This window comes from Lagopus leucura, unplaced genomic scaffold (assembly GCF_019238085.1).
Source record: "Lagopus leucura isolate 7727_CA_CO unplaced genomic scaffold, USGS_WTPT01 Super-Scaffold_100004, whole genome shotgun sequence".
Taxonomy (NCBI): domain Eukaryota; kingdom Metazoa; phylum Chordata; class Aves; order Galliformes; family Phasianidae; genus Lagopus; species Lagopus leucura.
Genome location: NW_024962264.1, coordinates 36,644,973 through 36,666,867, shown reverse-complemented (window position 1 = coordinate 36,666,867; position 21,895 = coordinate 36,644,973). Strand labels below are relative to the sequence as shown.

At 38.2% G+C, this 21,895-nt stretch overlaps 1 protein-coding gene across 4 annotated transcripts in view; it reads left to right on the top strand.

Moving 5' to 3' along the window:
- ANK2 (ankyrin 2) overlaps positions 1–21,895 on the top strand; it is a 306,380-nt gene that overhangs the window by 31,626 nt on the left and 252,859 nt on the right. The window contains exons 1-2 of one of the 4 annotated variants that reach the window (XM_042870745.1): positions 4,051–4,136; positions 5,300–5,320. The exons of 2 other annotated variants lie outside the window; for them this stretch is intronic. In XM_042870745.1, the coding sequence (XP_042726679.1) occupies positions 4,083–4,136; positions 5,300–5,320 (75 nt within the window). In that variant the 5' untranslated portion in view covers positions 4,051–4,082. Of the gene's footprint in view, positions 1–2,605; positions 2,633–4,050; positions 4,137–5,299; positions 5,321–21,895 lie in introns of those variants that run through there. One more of the 4 variants, XM_042870756.1, reaches the window with a different exon arrangement.

Here is a 21,895-nt window from a genome sequence, read left to right as displayed (position 1 = left end):
TTATGGGAACTGTATTAATGATAAAGGTCATAAAAATAACAAGGAAGTGTTGTATCATAAACATCAAAGCAGTACAAATAGCATTTTCCCCAAACACTTTCAATAAAAAAAAAAAAGGAAATCTGTGTGTGTGTGTGCATGTGTTGCTTTAAAGTGTAGTGTGTCTGAATGCATGCTGAATAAAACAAAGATCCTACTCATGAATCTCAGATTAGCAAGCACATAAATGAATCTATAAATTCTCCAGGGGGACTCAGCTGATGTAGCTAATTTCACTCAAAACTCTTGGATAATATCCTGCACAGTAATTTGCAATAGACTTTCTGCTACATTTTAGCTTTTTGCTCTAGCAGTTAGACATGAATGTCCATTTCTTAGATGGAAAAATGGTACTTTGTTAGAATCATTAAGGTCGGAAAAGGTCGCTGAGATCATTTGGTCCAACCATCATCCTATTCACACTGTGCCTATTAAACAAGGTCCCTCAATGCCGCATCCACACAGTTCTTGAACACCTCCAGGGACGATGATTCCACCACCTCCCTGAGCAGCCTGTTCCAGTACCTCACTACTTTTTTCTGAGAAGAAATTCTTCCTAATACCCAATCCAAATCTCCCCTGGCTCCTTTCTAAGAAGCCTGCTTGCATTTTGTTGTAGAAGAATAAGAGATTTCAAAATTAATATGTACAGTGGAATAAAAACCTGAGCAGTGTGTTTTGTGAATGATGTCCAGCTCAGGTTGGTAGTTATGGGGTTACTGGGAATGAGGCTGAAAAACCTACAGCTGAGTGTTATGACTGGAGAAATCCCTTTGTGGATAAACACGAGGTAATATTTGCTGGAAGAAGTTGCTGGAGTCCAAAGTTGCTAACTGTTTGAGGAAGTCAGTTAATGACTTTTAGACTACACCATTAATCTTTCAAAGCTTTTAAAGATAAGTAGCATCTGGAAAAGCTGCATACTGGTTTAGCTTAAGAATTGGACAAACACTAAAACAGAAGTCAGTTGTAGGATCCTCTAGAAATGGTTAACTTTGGAAACCTGACCTAGAATGTACTAGAAACAAGAACAGAAGCAGCCCAAGGAAAACTAGTGCCATCACGAAGAGAGCACAGTGGTCTTCCTAGAAAATGAAGAACTGGTGGTTGTTGGTAGTGCTAGGTGGCAGTCCTGAATTGTAAATGCACTGCTAACTGACAAACAGTTGCTTGCCTCACTCTTCAGACAGTCTGCAAACAATGAAATAAACTTTGGACTTTCAGATGGTAACTGCATTTGTCATCTGTAAAAGTTGCATGTGAAGATCAAGTCCAAGGGCCCATGTTTCTCAGTGTTTTCTCAACAGTAGCCACAGCCTGGTGCTTGAGGAAGAATTATGGTAGGGCAAGTGTTTCTGACAGTTCTCCTTAATAATCTCCTGAACTCCAACAGATTTCAGCTCGAGATTTCCTGAGCTGGGTGTTATCTCTGTATTTAATAACCTTCAAGTGATTTCTTTCATAGAACTGCTCAGCCTCTGAACTCTATGCACCTCCCTAAATTAAGGGAATTCCTGAGACCATCTCTATTCCAGCCCTCTAGGGTGGGAAATGGGAAATCTGCTGTTCTAGGATAAAGGACATCTTAAATTCAGGGAGGGAACATATAAAACTGGAAAAGATTTTTTTTTTTAAAGTCTCATTTTGATCTTGTTTTTGAAAAAACAAAAAACTTTTGCTTTAATTACAATTTGGAGAAATTATGAAAACAAACAGCTGTGTTGATGTACTAGCATGATAGCAATTATAGATGGAAGCAAAATCCCATCTGACCTGCTGAGCTGCACTACATCCTCAATATTAACATTGCAAATGTAGTACTGCAGCTTTTATCTGTGTGAAATGTTTGATGTTTTCTAGCTCTCTTTGGCAATGCTGTAGCAGCATTAGAAATTGCAGGCACGCTATTTAGACACCCTGTGGATTTGTGACCTCTTCCAGCAAAACAGCTATGCCAGTGTCAGTTCAGAAAACAAAACAAACAAGAAGGCCACTTGTTTTGACACAAAATGTTACCAATAAACCTATATAGTAAAGCAAATATTTCCAAAAGACATCTATATGTGACACCAGGAATTCAAGTGATATCTTCAGCCCTTGAAAGGTACTGTTATAAACAGTATCTTTGCATAAGTATCCTGTTGATCTGAAAGTGTGCACCCAGCTGCAGTGAAGTTTCATTTACCTTGGTACATATGTTAAGTATAGATTGGCAGTTCTTTTCCTACTGTTCCGGTAAGATGTGTGCTATCAATCTTTAGGATGTGCCCTCAAAGATGAGTGGCTTTCTTCAAATATATTTATCAGTGTGGGTTTATTTAAAGCTCAGTATACAAGTGCATGTGTCAAGGGGAAGCCAAGCTATTTATAAGGGACTTGAGTGCAGCGTTTCTCTGATAAAGGCCAGTATTCTGGAACGAAGGTTAAATGGCAATGACGATTCCCTGCCAACCTGTCAGAATTGGGCTCATGCAATTTTGTCACTAAGCCAGACAAGAAGCCAGGATCAGAAATAGCTTCTGTGGGTTGGTTGTGGTGTGGGCAGTTTATTTTTTTTTTTAAATCAGTAGAACAGTCAGGAATGAAGAGAGTAGTAAGTATTTTTTGTCGTGCAATGCAGTTTTCCCTCTAACTTTTTATAATCATTGTTTTTAGAATATCTAATACTTAATGATTTGTCTCCTGTGTTACATTTTAGTTGCTTCGTCTAGCTCAGTACTAATAAATTATTGATTTTTAAACACACTGTACTATTTTAGTAAGGTGTCTAGTAATAAAATTACCTGCTGGTAATAGGATCTTTGTCCCATCTGTATATGGTGTGTTTTTGTTTGCTTTTGTGACTCCTTAATCTCAAATGAAGAAGTGTTTACTATTTTGGAAGGACTTTCAGCTGCATAATGAGAACGTGGTTTTGGAATTGCTCATCTGTGTGAACCATTTTGTATGAATAATTTGTTCTGACTTCCCAGTCATTGCATATTAACTTTTTATTTTACTTAAATGGGGATTTTAGGTCTTTATTACATGGGAGGCACAAAGGAAAAAAAGGAAAAGATATTTCATTGATCATGAAATTGGAAAGCTAGATTCATTCACACAGTGTGAATGTATAGAACAATTCCAGGGTAAGATGGGACCGTATCTGATGAACGATATTGATTTACAGCAGCTGCCCCCAGCTCCCTCAATGTCTCAGAAATTTGGCATGCTAATGCATGAACTATAGTGAGGTAGAGCACTGCAGTGGGGGTGGTGGTACCTCGTGTTGAAGGTGCCGTGTATCTGAGTGCTCAGTTGAGATTCAGTGAGCTAAAGCTGTTTCATACGTTCACTTTCCATCCAACACTTGCTCCACATGTTTTATTGTGCATTTTGAATGGTGGATTTATGAGCTCTGTATTGATATTAAAGTATTTCTTTAAAGATTTCAGGTATATTAGGCAGGCAGATACCAATGCACTTAGGCCTTCACAGTCATTCCAAATCTGAATTGAGGATCCTGATCTCTTTGCCACCGTGATAACTTTGGGCAACACTGTATTTAAATCTGGTAGGCTTTTATGGTGGCAAGTAACTTTTTATTTGCATTTGCTTAGTTGTATTTTCTTAAACCTGATCTATTACAGTGATATAGAGAAGACAAACCATCTAGGAATGGATTTGCTTGTGGGATCCTTTTAGTGGTGGATAATCAATAACCAAAGCCTCCTAACATTATTTATAGCTTTGGTATTCACACAAATCTCCATTTGGCAGCACTGGGGTGCCAACATCCTTACAGACCATTGAAGTCATTTCTAGAAACATTTACAGGACATGTTTTAATCACTGTATGGCTGCGAAAACCGTTGGTTCCTGTAAATAATAAAATGAGTTGGATGCCCCACTGAGCATCAGTCCCCAGCCTGAGATGATTGGTGGTGGGATCTAGGAGCTGACAGTCATCAGTAGTAGTCACTTCTGAGTGAGGGAGTTAAGCTATCCCTGTGCTTTTTGTCTTAGTCCTCTTCACCTGTGCTGCTTTCACATGTGGCCCCTGGATGTCCTGCTGTGGACTGCACAGAATAGGATGTGGGAGCTGCAGTGCAACTGTGGTGAGACATGTAGATGTGTAACTAAGATACTTGGCTTCTGTTTCAGGGGATTTATGATGTTAGGAAGTATGTAATCAGCTGACATAATTAGTGCTCTGGCATTAACTCTTACCCAAGAGAAGTGTAGCCACAAGAAATCCATGCCTAACTCATTATAGTTTTGGTGGAGGTGTATGACCTATGTGTGTGCATCTTCTCTGGTGGCGGCAAGCATTTAATTCAAAGTAAAATCAGATGCAGGTATTGGTTTGGTGCTCTGTTGCCACCTTCTGCTCACATGTCTTTCCACAGCACTCTTGTGGCACTGCAATAGGTTGCACAGGGGACTTACATCGGAGATTTGACACTTGATTACACAGCGCTTTAAAGAAGCACTGCCAGAAGGAAATGTCAGTTCCTCTTCTGAATTCTTGAATGCAGAGCCTTGTTTAAATAGTACAAGGAAAATGTCTTCTCTAGTAAAATGAAAGGTAGTTGTAATCATTTTGAAAACTAAGATTTTAAGCTGTTTTTCTGATACTGAGTAGCTTGGGCTGACTTTGGTTTACTTCAAAACCCTCAAAAACAGCAAACTGAGCCAGGCAGCACTTGTGTATCATGTTGTGAATCACAGAATTGGAGATTAACTTAAACCTTAAGATGACTTTTTTTTTTTTTTTTTAACAGGAAACAGAAACAATCGTAGGAGTAGTACTGTCTGCTTAAAGAATTCTGACTTGTTTTGGAGATTTTCACTTAGTGGTCTCTGGAAAGCATACTCTGAACGTTTACTCTGCCATCACTTAAGGCTAATTTTACAGTCCTGAACATGGGCTGCTCCATCAGGAGCACTGTTTGAGCAGACTGAAATAAAAAACACTGTCTGCTTCATGATGTGATTCGTAAAAAACTGTCCTCTTTAAAATGCTGGAAATAATGTGCAATTTATATTGTAGCTAGAAGGCATATTAATTCTCTACTAGAATTCCCGATAAAGAGAGAGCAGAGGAAATGTGATGTTGTTCTTAATTAATGTTTTTAGTTGGGAGAATAGGATGGGAAGAGTAGCTGCCTTGAAACAACTTCCTAGACCCTGAGATCTACAAAAAAATGGAAATAAATGTATTTTATGTACTAGTTTCTTCTTTTCCCCCTCTTCTGGCACGTCTGACTTTTTTGGATAGTCCAAGTCCCTACTCAAAAAGGTAAGCTTTCCTTGTTGGGGAGCTCTACTGTGTGGTTTCTCAAAGAGTGAGTTGTATTGCATGTGCCTGGGCTCACAGTGGGAGCACTCCTATTGAGCTCTCATCATCCTCCAACCCTTCAGTTAACTTCAGCACAAGCTGGTACTCCACATTCCTTTTTCCTTTTCCCTCATTTTCCCTAACTACCAGGCAGCTGTGCCCCATTCCTTCCTTGTCAATGCTTAGCTTTTGGCAAAAACTTTCCGCTTCTTGTAGCACGTGAGACTCTTTATAATCTTTTGTCACTGCCTTTTGTTTATTTTGTATTCATCTTCACTATATTAACATGAGACAAAACCTTTTTCTTGCCCAGGATTGTTGCCTATTGCTGCTGATCTGATGCTGTTATCAGACTTCTCTGTAGCTCTGGCCACAAGGGAGAAAAGTATTAGTAGTCCAAATGAGCAGACTCATTGCTGCTTTGAAGATGTATATCTAGTCAAATAGAAGTATTTATAAGAACTGCTTATGTTATTGCCTGTCAGCATAACTTCCCAAGTAACTTTATCCGCTATCTCTTCAAATCCTTCCTGGTGACTGTGACAAAACTAAATATGAATTGTTGCTGATGAGAAAAGAAATAAAGTGCTGTGTTATAAACCTGGGTTGATGCCCAGTGAGGTCCAGCTGAGTACTCAGTGGGAAGCTGGTTAGATGTGTGCCAGGTAAATTGATTGCTGTTGAGGGGTACTGCCACTGGGGTGCAGCAGCCTAGTAAGCAATTTTCCTTTCCTCATTCTGCATGTAGGAGTTCATAGTTTTTCTGCAGCACAGTTTCACATTTGTTGGCTCTAAGTCTTGCCCTATGGCATTTTGCTGGTTCCTCACTGCCTGTGTTTGTAAGTCGGGAGTGTCCCATTCTAAATGTGAGGAATTAAGGCTGTTTTTTAGGATATGTCAAAGCAATAATTGTCAGAACATTCATCCTACTTGAGGATGCTTAAACTCTCAGATCACAAATTCTTTGTGATCATCTTAACATAAGAACTGATAGCAGTGATAAGAAAATCTTGGCCGTTGCCTTTTCAGATACAGGAGGAATGTATCCAGTATCCACGCAGGGATCTCAGACTGAGTTTTTGGCAATTCCTCTTGGAGTTTGAAAGCAGTAGTTTAGACAAGTTAGCAAAAGAATCAGTACAGGGCTATCCTTAATCTTTGATTTTACAAATAACATGGATATTTGTAGAAAACCAAAGCAGCTCGATAGCCACAGAAAAGACTCATCGCTCCTCTTCCTGCATGAATGGAGCTGCAATTGTTGCAGCTGTCAGTTTTCCCTGGTGTGGTTGAGGCTTCACTTGCATGTCCTGGTGCTGGGGAGGAGTGGTGTTTTTCTGTCAGTGCTTAAAGGTGCAGGGCAGGAAGGTGGGAAGGAGTATGTGCAGCAATGCAAGGCAATTATAGCACCTTTTACTAGGATAAAAGTACACTTCTAAATGTATTCATCAAGATTTAGTTTAGAAAGTGATATGGAAAAAATTGGCTCACCCTTTCCAAGGGCTGGTGGAATCTCAAAAAGGGTGCAGTCTCCAAATAGGTATGCTGTTCCCTTGGCTGTTAGCCCTTAAAGGAAGGTAAGGAGGGATGGACTCTTCCAGTTGCTCAGTTGCATTGCTTGCGCTTGTGCTCCCTGGGTTAGCCATGTCTTCTCACCTGGTGCTCAACCATTGGCTCAGTCGATGATCTAGCAATTCCTGTGCAGAGAGAGAACACTGAGTAGAAGGCAGCAGAACCACAAAAATTTGAAGGTGCATTTTCTTGAGCAATGTTGTGTTGTATTTAAAATAGGAATATTGCTTAGTTTTGTAGTACAAGTGGGATTTTTGAGGTTTAAGTGCTAATTCAAGAACAAAAGATTATATAGTATCTGTATTGAGACAGATAACAGCTCTGTAGCTAAACAGCACACAGGCATGTGCACCCACATACATGCAGTGGCATATGTATACGTTATCAATATAATATACACTATCTTAAATATTCATTCATGAATTAGTCCTTTTGGGTGGGTATGGTTATACCTCTTTCATCCTCACCATTATGGAACTGTTCTTATTTGAAGGAAGCATCTGAAAGAGGAAAAGGGCAGTTCATTTACAGTGCCTGTGAAATGATCCTACCTGTTGAAGCTCACTGATTTAGTGTGTGTTTTGTAGGAGCTGGCATGACAGGATGAAGGCAGAGTAATTAGGCTGCTGAACATTTCATTGGTGCAATAAGAGCATACTGTCTGGCTGAATGGAGAGATGTATTCAATTTTGTGGGTTTTTATTCTTTTCTGTGTTTTCACTTAAGGTTAAAAAAAAAAACAAACCAAACCTGAAAAGAGGATAAGTGTTATAATTTCAATAGTAATTACAGTAACATAAGACAAGTAATATGCTTCTCAAATTATTATGTGTCACTGAGTGTTTATCCATTTGCTTGGCTATTCAACTTGTTTATTGCTAGCAAATAGTTTTAGCAGTATTCATTTATTTTTCAAGGGCTGCCCTTTTTGTTTTTCACTGATTTCCTTGTTGGGACATTTAAGTTTGGTATTTCCTGAGTTTCCTAACTTTGGTTGCTTTATTTTCATTTAAAGTTCACTAGGTAACAACCTCTTAAGTATCGTTACGTGATGTGTTTCCTGGTAAATCATATCCTTAGTACTTAAGGACTGCAAATTAGATTGAGGCTATCAAAAAAAAAAAAAAGTAAAATATCCAAGGAATCGCAAAAAAGCAATTGCTTTTTGTTAGAATCTGGACTTGAGTAATTACATTATTTTCTTAAACTACTTTTGGTGGTTTTTTTAGCCTGGTATCCAAATGCATTTAAAAATTGTCTTGTGCTTGCAGCTATTTTTCAGGACGGTGTCTGTTTCAGAAGGTAATGAAATCTTGACATTTAGTTCAGTTTTGACATTTTCTGTTGGACCAGATTAAACTTCTCTTTGTGCGTTCCAACAGGCTAGACAATGGCAAGCAGTCAGGATCACCTCTGCTTCTGAAGTAGCTTTAGACTTTTAGTCAGCAGGACATTATCAGGGTTGATCTCAGATTTGATATGGAGCTAAAGGGTATATGAAAGGCTTTCGCTGACTGGAACTTCAAAATGCTCTATTAGGTTTTTTTTTTTGTTGTTTGTTTTCTTGCTTTACACTGTGTCCTATTGAAGTCAATTAAATAGGTGCACAAAGTAATTTTTTAATATTCCTATCAAAGCTGGGGGGGGGGGGAGTTCCACAATATAGATTATATATTGCTTTCCTTGTGTCATTTAATTACTCAAAGACCTGATTTGTAAGGAAATGTCTTCTATTTGAAACATGGACGGGATTTTTTTCTGGGCAAGTCTGAAAACTATGGCAACCCAAACCTTCAATTGACAACTGGTGGATCTGCAAGTGACTGCCTGCTCTCACACCGCGTATCTACACGGTAGCTAATAGTTTCCCTCTCAGACTCCATGTGTTTTATCCAAAGAGTAGAATTTGGATTAGGAGGCCTCTGAGTTATTTCTGTTCTTTAAGGGTTATGTATTGGAAACGGCCACTGCTGCAGTAGCAGTGGTCAACTGGTATAAAAATATCCCTGAAGATCTGAAAGACGGTACTTCTGAAAGACTGATTTTTTTTTAAATTTATTTTATTTTATTTTTTTTAAGTGACTAGTGGTTATTCCTTGACAAAATGGCAAACTAAAGCTTGCTTGGAAGCAATCTCTGTTTTGACTCAGCTTTTATTGGGTGTACAGGCCAGGGGTATCATACTGATATGAATTCAAAAACAATGGTATACTTTGTGTATTTTCCTTGGTTTTGCTTCATCTTATGTTGCTAGCATCTGTTTGGATGTCCAGAAACTTGTGTAGTTTACCTTGTGAAAACATAAGAAGCTGCAGCCCAGGACTGGCTTGTCTTCAGGGCACTCAGTTGAGCTTCCTATTCATGTCTCGCTGGATGTGCTGAGGTGATTTCTGTGAGGTATACTCTTTTATTGTGTTGCTGATAGCACAGTGTTCGCTTTGAGCTGTTTCATTGAAGTTCTCAGAAAATTAGATGAAGTATCATCTCTCTGATTGTTTGCTATGACATTTTTGTAGGTTAGTTCTGAGTGATTCTGGAAAATTACCTTATGATCACCTATGCCGAATGTCATAGATTTGGAATTACAAATGTGTGCTTTTTTTTCCTTAGGAAAAACCTATAGTAAAAGTGAATTCCTTAGCCTGTTTCTGTTTTCTAAAGTTTTCATTTAGGGAACAGGAAGTATAAGAAAGCACTGAGTTTTTGATGCTCTGCCTCTCTCTGAGCCTAAGTGCAAGCTTCTGTGTAGGAAACTTATATTTATCTTTGCTGTCTTGATACATGTTAGTGTATATTGTGCATATACAATACATATGTCTTATACATATGAATGTATGAATTTTGTGTGTAAACATAATTGGATTGTTGTCTCCTTCTCACAAGCAGTAGAAGGAGTTAAGTGTATCTAATGTGAAGATGTTTTTACCTCTTCATCATAGGCTGCATCACAGACCCATTTTTGTTCATAGAAAATTCAAATGTCTGAGGGGTGCATAGTTTGTTTTTGCCAAAGAAGTGCCTGTGATCTGCAAAACAAGATGCTTGCATTAATGTGAACTGAAATAAGAACTCTGTAAATTACACTGGATGGTGCTCCAGTGCTTCCTGCCTATGTATTTGTATACATGCAAAACATTTATATAAGCATTGCATCTACATTTATATTTGTTTATATTTCAATTTACTTAACAGGAAATAAAATACCCCAGGCTACTGATTAGGGGTAGCATTCTGTTGTGTAAGTCAAATTTAAAATCCAGACTTAGTGAAGAGCAGAGCTTTCCTGGAAGAAACACCTTGGATCAGTTGCAGAACGGAATGCTTGCTTGAAGCTTTTCAACAAGCTTTTGTAACAGGGGACACTTGTTTCACTAGCTCAGATTTTATTTTGGTGAAGGCTGAGAAAACTGTGGGGTAGCTTTTTGCTACCAATGAGAAATGATGTGAGAAATCTTTTAAATGCTGTGTCTAATGTATAAAGTTCTGCCAGTGAATAGGTTTGAACTATTTACTGTCTTCCTCTCATCAGTGCTCCAGGTTACTCATCCAGTCATTTCTAGGTCAGAAAGTAAATGGCCACTAATGCTTAGACTGTGTCCTTAACTGTCCCTCTGTGGTTAACTCTTACAAAGCTGTTTGCCTATGCATGAATGGACAGGCTTGTCAGAAAATGACAAGGCTGTGTAGAAGCAACGTGCCAAGTGGGCAGCTACATCAAAGTTTCACAGGGCCTGTGTGTATGAAATGAGGAATGAACACATCAAGGAAGAGGCAATAGCAGCAGAAATAGAGGAGGAAAAAGGATGGCAGTAAGGTGGGAAAGTAGGGGGGTAAATGAAAGCATCACAAACTGGAGCTTTCTATTAGAAACACACTGAAAAGTTAACTAATATTCATACTGCGTACCAGTGCATTATGTAAGGGGAGTAGACTCAGGGAGAAGATGTAGATCCCTTGGCAAATATATCCCCCTTGGCAAATATATCCCTTATCCTTAACCAAAAAAGAATGAACCTGATTTACATTTTGGCATCATTGAAAATGTGCTGTGATATTTAGGTCTGCATTCATTTGATTATTATATATGTATATATTCATATATATATATATATATATATATATATATTCATATATATTTCATATATATGAAAGTTTATCACTGTAATGTTTTCCTGAGCATGACTCAGTGTATCTTGGTTGAGCCCATGCCTTTGTAGCAGTGATAAATAGTAAGCTTCCAATCTAATATGCATCTCTGGGACATGTATACTGTGGATAATAAATGAAAGAAGGTCAATGGGAGAGTGACCACTTCAAATACAGCTGCCATCAGCTATTAGAGTACAGACCTATTCCCCTATGTTTTAGAGCAATGCTCTTCTCTTTTTTCCTTGTGAGAGAAGGTCAAGAAAATTGCTCCCTGTTTTCACAGATGTGACTCTCAGATTGATTGGCAGAGTTGAAAATCATGTTGTGTACTCTTCTGGGCTGCTGTAGACATCCATTAAGAGGCCATGTGTATAATCATGCTGCATATAGGCTCTCTTGTTTTTTAGGGTGCCACAGTGGTCATTCCACATCTGTATGTTTGAGCTTTGTGTATTTTCCTTCCACGGAATCAAGTAATGTGGTTAACAACACTTCTTAGCATCTGTTTGAAGTAAGTTGGTGTTTGCTGTTGTGGAGAACTAGTGTCTCTTTCGCATCATGGGTGGGATTTTTCAATATAATATTTTGGGCAGTAGGTGCTTTTTAATGTTGTGCTGCAGCTGTCGAAAGCAACGATAATGAGTTTGTAGCTAACTAATGAGCTGTGGACAGCAAGGGAAGAAAGGAGTTGCATAATTTTATCGTGCCTTTTAGTTGTAGAGAGCAAGTGCTTTATAACCTCCTCTCCATTGATTCTAATGCATCTGGAATCCCTTTGTTATATTAAACTTCAGCCAATTGAGAATACCCTTTGAGGTTTTAGTCACTCAAATCTAAGCCTGAGACAGAACTATACATAATTCCAGGGGTTATAATCCCCACATATATCTGCTTTTCAATTTCAGTTCAGTTCTAGAGTCTAATTGAAAAGGAAATGTTATTCCTAATCATGTGATTGATGTTTTTTTTCCTGTCCAACCCCAGTGCATTTCTTTCTCAACAATCATAGCACTTTGAATCAAAGCAATGCTTGCCATCTTATTCCAGAAACTTAATTTTCAATTATTTTGGAGTTGTTCCTTACGCTATAACTTCAGTTTTGCAAGCCAAGGACATAGTTTTCTGTGAAGCTGTTGGCTCTTCACTCCCACTATCTCTCTGCGACATGGCTCAGATTATTGCAAGGAATCTGGTGTGATGGCAGCTTTCAATGTTCTTGGAGCCATTTCTGAAAACAACGTGGGCCTAGTCTCATTTCATTTAGGTTAGTAGTAAATTCATATGAACATCAACAGCATCTGTACCCCGTCTTAATTTCTTCAGAGTTTTTTTCCACCAGCTTTTGTGTACTCTAGCTGGTTCTCCCAGTGTCAGTATAAGATACAAGCTAAGATCTATGAATATGTATTCTACAAACAAAAATGTGGTTCACAAGTGTTTTCCATTTCACTGTTGACCGTAGTGCAAGGTAAATGTGATAGCATTATACTCAATCTACTGTTCTTCCTACCAGGCAATCACCATGTTGCAGTGCAATACTGTCCTAGTGGGATTAACTTTGTGGTAGCTGGACTTCAGGGAAGTATTCAGCTGCAGTCTGTGTGCTCAAATGGTATGTGCATAAAGAGGACAGGATTCTCCTAGCCAGCTTGATGTTGTTGCCATCGGACTTTCTAATAGATGTCTCCCGGGCATTAAAAATGCAAGAGCAAATCCTTATCCCCAGCATTGATAAGCTTAGATCAGCTTTGGCTGGACATCGCTCCCTTCAGAGAGCAGTGTGTGCTCAACCAGAGAGCTGTTACCTTCTAGCACCAAGTAACTTATTCTCTGGACAAGGCTCAGCCAGTCACATGCATGAAATGCAGACAAAACTGCATTTTGTCCCTCGCTGAGGGCGAATTCTCCTAGAACCAGAGTAGCTCGCTGCTTTCTTAGAATGGGTAAATAAAGTGCTGCCTGCTGTGTCCAATAACTCTGTGCTAGGAAGGGGTGTCATTCTAGAGCATTGACTCCTTCGCTTGCCTTTTTAATTATGAACAAGTAGTGTTGGATTTGAACACAAATATGTATGAAAATATTTAATTGGAGACACTAGAGGCCTACAGTGATGCAGAATATTCTATATAATTTGTGGTGTGTAAGTATTTCATTAATAATTAATTTTAACAAGCCGCATCTTTTCTATTTATTTTAGGGACTGTTATCAGAATTTTACGAATTTCTGAGTAAACTTTGTGATCAAGAGCATTCCTGTTTTGCTCTATTTTTAAAATGTTTCCTCAAATAAGATTTTTCTTTACTTTTTGATCTGAAGAGTCTCATGTTTTTGAGTGAGGAAAAGATATTTCCTTACCAGGGTTACCTAAGGGCAATGTAAGCTTAAGATTTCTTTTTTCTGGTTGGAAGTATTAAATGCTGCAGTAATTTTCCAAGAGCACAAAGCCATGACCCTTTATGATGCTGTCAGCCACTTGATAGGAGGATTAATTCACTTGTAATATTTTGCACTATTAAGGGTATGGATGCATTTTACAAATGCTGCCTTGGTTTTGTTTTGAGCTGCTTGCCACCTGGTATGTCTGGTTAGTAGGGAAGAAAAACAGGATAAGTAGCTGAATCAGTGTAGAGCAAGGAAATTAAGCAAAGGTAGAAGAGCTTTATTATGCAGAATTTCTTTCATCACAGCAGCATGCCAGTACTTTTCTCTCTTCACACGTGACACGAAATCTCACTACGTGTTTTTTCCCCCTGTTGCTTATGAAATGACATAGACAAGCTTGATATGACTGAGATTCAGCTGCAACTTATGAATCAGCACCTCCTTTGTATCTAGAAGTGTTTTTCACTGGTCATTTTAGGTGGGTGAGATCTGAGTACATATAAGAGTATATATAATAAAGAGTAACAAAGAAGGGTGTCCTAAATCTGAGTAATTCTGTGTCTGCATGTAGGTGACCCTCCAAAATCGTGGACAAGGTACCAGAGTTCAATGGCTCTACTCACTGTTTTTGTCAAGCTGTACATAAATAAATCTCTGAGTATTTGAGGCTGTGACTCCAGGAATGGTTATTTTTAATCTTAAATGGTATTTTTGGAAAGTGTCACTGTATTTCAGATAAGCATACTTCAGATGTACACAGTATGTGCCAGGAAGAAAAACAGATGCTTTTTTTCTGTGGCAGCTGAGCTGAAGTCAGTGCTGACGTGCTTGTTTACAGCATGTCATCCTAGAAACAGGCTATTCAGAGGATTGTGGAGGGTTTTTTTTTTTTTTTTTGAGTCTAATATTTGGAGCCTTAATGATTGTATTCTCCTGGTTTTCATGTCTTGAGACAACGAAATGAGTACTCACATTAAGCGTTAGGAAGTAGTAATCTAAAATGCTAAGGGTCATGTACTACAGTTACTGGTGAGAAAATGTTACATGAAGTAATCACTGACTGGAAAAATCTCATTTATTCATTGTTTTAAAGAAGGGTCATTTTTATTGTATTTTCTAATGAGCTTTTGGTTTTTTTTTTTTCAGTCCAATTTGGTTTGGATGCAGGATGCTTGCTGTTAGAAGAGGCAAAGGGAAGAGACAGTGGCATCTGCATTAGTTGTTGATTTCTATCTTAGCTATGTTTTCTCTTAGGATGCACTGTGCAGACAGATGAGCTTGTAGGCAGATAGAAAGCAAATTGCTTTCCTCAAACAAAAGAATTTTGTGCCAGACTAAAATGGTGCTGCCAAAATGACTGATCTCCCCTCAAAATAATTCCAGAATTTTTCTGGGTTTCAGAATAGAGTTGGAGTCTAGTACTAACTCTGTTCATTTATGACTGAATCCAAATAAAAGACTGAGACTTGAGTGGGTGTATGCTGTGTTAGGTGGTGCCAAAGGCGCTCTCAACGTGTTTCTGGGAACATCACATGTTTGGGAAGCTGAATTTCATTATTACTAAAGAAAATAGCTAAGACTCGCTGAAGTCTTTTACCTCAGTTCACGAGTGTGAACTGGTTAGTGGCTAGGGCTGAGGAAAACAATTTTCATTAGCAATTTGCTTGATGATTTAACCTTGCTTGATTGCAGATTGTCTACAAACAGAGTGTAATGTTAACAAACTTCTTTGCTATTTATAATCATCTTGTGCGTGATCTCTTTTCCTCAAAATGGCTGATGGTAGTGAGGATTACTTTCATGGTCCTGAGAGAATGCTGAGAGCAAGCCCTTCCCATAAACCAAACACCCACATAAATCACATAGGAGATATGGGAGCACAATGGGAGCAAATTGTGTAGAGGAGCGGCTGGGATGTTTGCATCTCGTTTTCCTCATTATTTGCTCAGCTGTAGAAATGGGTGAAAATTGATGTCATCTGATAGCCCTTCAGTTGTCTCCGTAAAATGAGTCTGGTGGACTCAAGGGGGTTGCCAGAGCCATACCCATCTCAGATCTCCTCCACAGTTTGCATTAATTGACAAGCATTGCTGCTAGCAGCAGAGTAATATGAGTGTGGAGCCCAAACAGTGTTTTCATCCAGGATTCAGTTCATCCTGCAGCTTGCCGAGGAAGAGCAAGATTTATAATAATGCTTTTCCTGCCATACCTGCTGGTATGTTTGTAAAATTGTCTAGCCTTCACAAGCCTTGATATCTTTCTAATCCATTCCTCCACATGCACTGTAATTTTTTTTGCCTACCTAGCTATTTTCTGCACAGAACTAAGCCACTTTTTTTTTTTTTTTTTTTTTTTTGTTTTTTTTTTTGTGGACTGGTGAAAATATCTGTTATCAGGGCGGGATAGATCAAATGGCTGTGATGGTTTCTATCTACTAGGAAAGCAAATAGCACTGGTTCCGCCTTCCTAGATGGTTTTGACTTGGCTGGGCTGGTAAAGGAAAGAACAGAGCATTCAGTTCTTCTCTGATCTTTCTGCAGAGTCTGCTTACAAAGACTGTGTGTGTTATGGTATTCCTTTGGACAGAGTTTCTTGTCTATGTGTAATTAGAAAGGAATCGCCAGCTTGCCACAGAATGATGACCTTGTCTCCACACTGCCGAGGGAGCTTTGATCCAGCTGTCTTTGTGTGCGTGAGCCTATAGCCAGTTATCAATTTGCTGAGCTATTTTGCTTCTTACTACAATAATAATAGTATATATACATTGTACTCACATTTGTTGTATATGGAATTTGGATCAATCCAAAGGTACAGCAGGAAATACTTTACTACTTTCATTCACAATTTGGATTGCCGTAATAGACAACATGAAGCGATGGCTGGAAAGAGGCCAGGTGCCCCATCTGCTAAAGGAGAGATGGCTTTCTAATTATGGTCCAGTAGTCAGACCCACAGATAACAAAATACCTTTTCTCTTATGAATATTTTCATGAACTTTGGCCGTCTCGGGAGATTCTCTCAGTGCTATGCTAAATTGGGTCATCTATATATCATGGTATATATACAACAGGAAAGGAAAGGACAAAAGATGGGTAAGTGTTCCAGTTTTACTGCAAAACTCTATCTTCTCACCAGTTATGTAGTAAAAGGATTCTTAGTGATTTTAAGGACAAAAAAAAAAGGTCCTGTGGTTCTGGGTATTTCCTTGTTCTATGTAGGTATGTATCTGTATATATTTCATGCTCTACAGGTAGGATTTGACAAAGGAAGCTTCTTGGTTGCTGTTCTAAAGTTTTCAGCTATTCCATACAGAATCAAAAACTATATTAAAACATTCTGCCTGGAGTGTCTGCTGTTGTGCCCAACAACTTGTTTATGCTTTTCCAGTCATTGCCTTAGTTTAGTTTGCTTTAATTTCTAGCTTCAAGTAGTTTCACAGTTAAAGAGAACAAACAGAGCCAAATACCATGGATTTGAGTGGTGGAATCTTCCTTTGTGTTACCGAACAAGTCCAAATTGAAGTATTTGCTTTTAATGGAAATAGGCACTGCACTGCTTTAGCCAGGCCACTTCTGAACAAATCAATGTTTTCTTGTTCAGGACAGTAGAAGTATATATGTAAAGATGCATGGTTGCACGTGTTCAATTTACTAAAGCAAACAACAACAACGGCAAAAGAAACATAAGCAATAAAACAACCAACAAGAAAAATCCTCAGAATGTAACCTTGCAATTCTACCCTTGGTGACTTCAGTGCTTGTTGTAATTCTGACTGCTCCCATTCCCAGAGCTCATTAATATTCTAATACATCAGCAACACAAAAGAAATTCCCTTGTCGCATTTTGCATAAAGCCCAAGTTTCATATTAATTTTGCACAAATAATCCTTCTCTTGATGATAAAAACTAAATGCAGTAACTCCTAAGTATTTGGTTTTTTTTTTTTTTTTTTTAGTTGACTCAGTTGGTTTCTTTACTTTGCAATGGGACAGATGGGTCAATTAACACCAATGGTTCCATGTATATTCCTGTGTTATTAGAAGCAGTTCTTATTTTACTGCTTTGTGCTCTCACTTGCAGCTGGTCATTCAGGGATCAGTTAGAACTGACCCCGATGTTCAATCCCAAACCTTAATAAATAAAAACTCTCTCAAACTGGAGATAGAGCCACAGCTGTAGCAAAGTAATTTTAAATCTTCCTGTGCTAATGAATGGCATTCTCTAGATATAGACTTAAAATAGCTAATCTGCCTTTGCAGCTTGTGTTGTCTTGACGCTTGCTGTGTTTCATGGCTCTTGTATTTGTATCTGGTCCTGCAAGATTACTCTTGAAAAGTGTTTTGGTAGGTCTCCCCATTTTCAACTCTTTGTGTGAAGAGCAATTATACCATAATAATTTAAATAAAATATTTAGAAGCTGAAGATACAAAAAATGCAGGTGTTCCAATAGGTAGGTTACTTGTTAATAGGAAACCCACATTTCCACAAATAGAATTCCGATAAAATATTTAAAGGTTTATTTGATCAACAATTCATGCATGTTGATAGCAATGCATTTCTGAAAGGTTGAATAAGGCTTGTTGATATTTCTATTGATTTGATTATGCGTGAGACTTCAGATTATCAATGTTCAGAGACCAATGTATTTAATTAAAAAAATACATATATATGGTGATGTTGCAGCTCAATGACATTCTGTCTTGATTTATAAGTCATGCTGACAGCTGATTGAAACAATCTGTGAATACAAAGGGATGAACCTGTGACCATGAATTAGATTAATTCTGTGATTTGCGAAATTCTCTTTGGGGCTGTGAGGAAGATGAGGGATTTTATTGCATGAATTTGTCACTCATGAGCCTTTATCAACTGACATCTTGGCTCTATGCATATGTGAAATACATATTCTTTTTTTTTGTGTGTGTCTTAATAGACTGGGAATCTCTGATAAAATAATTAGTTCAGCATATTCCAAAAGCAGTATAGCAGGCTGGGTGGATCAGTTCCATAAAGCAGACTAGCAGCTCCCCTCATTCTCTCTGGTAATTTGGAGTTCCAGTAACACAAATTTCTGAATGATCAAAGAGTGACCTAAAGTATGATTGTTGGATACCCTGTCCTATTGCTTTAGCAGATTTGAAATTATTTTACACTGATTATTTTTTTCAATTCATGCATACCGAAGTTATAATGCATGCTCCACAGCCACTGTATAAAGCACACATAAAATTGTTTTTATGTTAATTAGGTATTTTGTCTTTATGTTTTTGTTAGAAAAATGAAGCCCTTAGAAGGGAAACATAGTACACTTGCTTTTATATTAGACATTTCAGTGTCTGTGTGTTGCGAAGCATCTCATTATAGCAGTTGAGGCGGTTTTCTGAGGTGACTTAAGCTCTTAGCTGCTATTCATTTCAACCATAGATGTGCACAAGTACATATGCAGTAAATGGAAAGACAAGTTATGAAATTACAACCTAGTAATTCCTAATGAGTTTGTAGCTGAGTGCATCTTCTCTGAGGGATTTGTGACAATGCATCACCTTAACCATTAGGTCTGACACTCAGAGTGTACTGGATATTAAGATTGCCTATGAATAATAGTTATCTTTTGATTTCACGTTCTGGCATGTTATTTGATTAACACAATTCAATCTGGTTAGTATTAATTAAAATGATGGAAAAAGTGTATTCTGTCATGTCTCATTGCTTAAGTCTGACTTACAAGGTCATCTTTCAACTCGCAGGAAAGTCAAGTGTCAGGAATTTTCTTCCAGGAAATCAACATTTTCTGTTTATTCAGAAAAATCTATTTTAAACCTGAAGAGCCTTTTCTTACATTCTATCATTTCATCACACACTTTGAGTCAGTCCTTATGTAATGAAACATGAAAAAAAAAAAATAATAATCTTGTTCTTTAGTAGTCCCACATACATGAGTACCTACCATTAACAGACCTCCAGCAACACTTCTGCATCTCTGCAAAATAGAGCATCAGTGAGGACGTACACTTGTGTGCAATAATTACTGAACCCTTCAGGTACTGATTGACTCCACCCACTGATGAAGATCACAATAGCAGAAAAAGATAATACAAAGCAACATCAGTATAGATAGCCTTTAGCAGGATTTCAGGTGATCATAGGTAAGAGAGAGGCGTGTTCAGGCTTCTTGCATCAGCCTTGTTGGGTAACTCTCATCCTAGGCACTGCACATTTTTTCCATGGTGTGGAGCCTCTAAAGAGGCTGAGGGTCATTGTCTGGTTCAGTTGCTCTTGTGATGTGAGGATAGACACTGCTTCATTTCTCTAATTCCTTTAGCAGGGCTGGAGGGAGGACAGGGTTTGCTGTGGGCTTCAATTTTTTATGTACAAGCCAACAGTGATGCAATCCACGTATGGGTTCAAACTGAGACCTGCTGGTTGCTGCTCCAGGAACTTACAGTCACTTCTTCCTTTTTGCATATTCCTTGAAACACACTCATTGCTATTTATAGTGGATGCAATAGCTTGATGATTTTTTTCCTCTATGTATGTATGCTACTGTTCTACTCAGCAAGATGGTGTTACATGCCCCCTTCTCACAGCAGATCCTAAATCCAGTTCTCTTTAAGATGGACTGACTGTAAGACTGGCTCTTGTTGAGGCCTCTTTTGGGGAGAGTTGTATCATTTTGCAGGTCAAGCATTTTTTTTTCTACTGCCATCTTAATCTCCCAAATTCCCTATTAAAATGCAGATAAAATAAAAATGCAGATAAGGGGACGTGCAGGCTTACAGGTAAGTGATTTCATGACTAATGTAGGAACTAGGCCATGTAGGTTGGAAGGAATGCCAAAAACTTGAAATATTGGCAATTTAAAAAAGTGAGTGTTGTATAGTAGTAACAATAGGTTGATACTAGTAACCATAGATTTCTTCTACCTTAAATCTCATCTTGGTTTATTGCAGATTGCATCAGACTGTCTTCCCTTTATGGGGACCTCCTGTTTATCTCCCTGGCCCTATGTGAATGTGATATATGCCAAGAAAAGCTCAATTATGTGGACCAGACTGGATTAAAAAGAGGACAAAACTTTATTTCCTGTAGCTTTACAGGGAAAGAAATGCTCTGCTCTGCAGGCAGCAAGAGGGAAGGCTTGCTCTTCCTATTGATTGAGTTGTCCCTCTGTTAGGCTGACATCTTACTGTCCTCATCTTTTGTTATATTCCATTTATTCTCTTTTTGACAAGGAAAAGAGAGCAAGGTAGCCAAAAGGCCATGCATGAAAGCCTGTTGAAGGCGTTCATCTCTGTGTCCATATTTACCAAAATAAAGTAGTGCTCTTTCAAATGGAAACTTAATTGAGCATTCCAAGAGCACAGATACAAACAAAATATCTGTGTAGAAATTTCCCCACTTACAACCTCAAGAAAGTGATTAGGTGAGTGGACATGGCTGGTCTGCAAGATATGTAGAACCCTTCAGAGAGAAAATATGATAATTATAATATGTAACTTCTGGTAAGATGTAGTAGCATCACATTTAAAAATCCTCTGCTCTTTAGACTTACATTTTCCTGTGCTGTACTTAATTATCTTGTGTATTATTGTTTTATGGGTTTAATGTCAGTACAAACAAATCTACTGTTCTCGTTTTATTAACTGTGGCAATAACATCTCTGCAAAATTAACTTGGATTTGCATGATTTCTGACAAGGCTTTGAATTTTGGTACTAATATTGCATTATTAATATTGCCAAGGTCTTTGTTCTGATTATCTTTTCTTGAACATTGTTACTCATTTTACTGTGGTGATCTTCACTGTGAGTGATAAGACAAGAGAAATGTATCTTGTCATACCTCCAGAATAGCTGTAACTATTTTATTATATACAACTGGTATATCATTCCAAAACAAATACTAATTTTTGGGAAGTTGGGCAACCTAAAGTGTCTGCTTTCACTTCACATAACTCTCTGGGTAAAAAAGTCTGTTTAAATCTATTCCTTCTGCTGTGTGTGAGGTTGATGTGGAAACACAGAGGGACCACTCATATTTGACTGGCTAAACATACATCTTGGAGTAGTGGTAAATAAGCATATTTATTAAATGAATTTTCATAACGTTTTTGTGATTTACCTCCTCTTTGCCCTGTCAGGTTTTGATTTGCATTGAGTGGCCCCTAGGATGCTTTTCTGGATCACCAGAAAGCTTTGCCAAGGGTGACCCGAAAAGAATAGGTTGGCTCCTAATTGCTCTATGCCAAGTTCCTCTCCAGCAAAGATCACTGCTGCTTCAGAGAAGTCTTTGTTCTGTAAGGATGCACGTTATGAGTGTGGTGAGAGAATGTATCTCTCACATGTTAACTGTTCTTCCAGTGACGTGCTAATGCTTTAGGCATGACAAGGACAAGCTGCTGAGAGCTTTAGTGAAAAGCCGTCAATCTCATCAA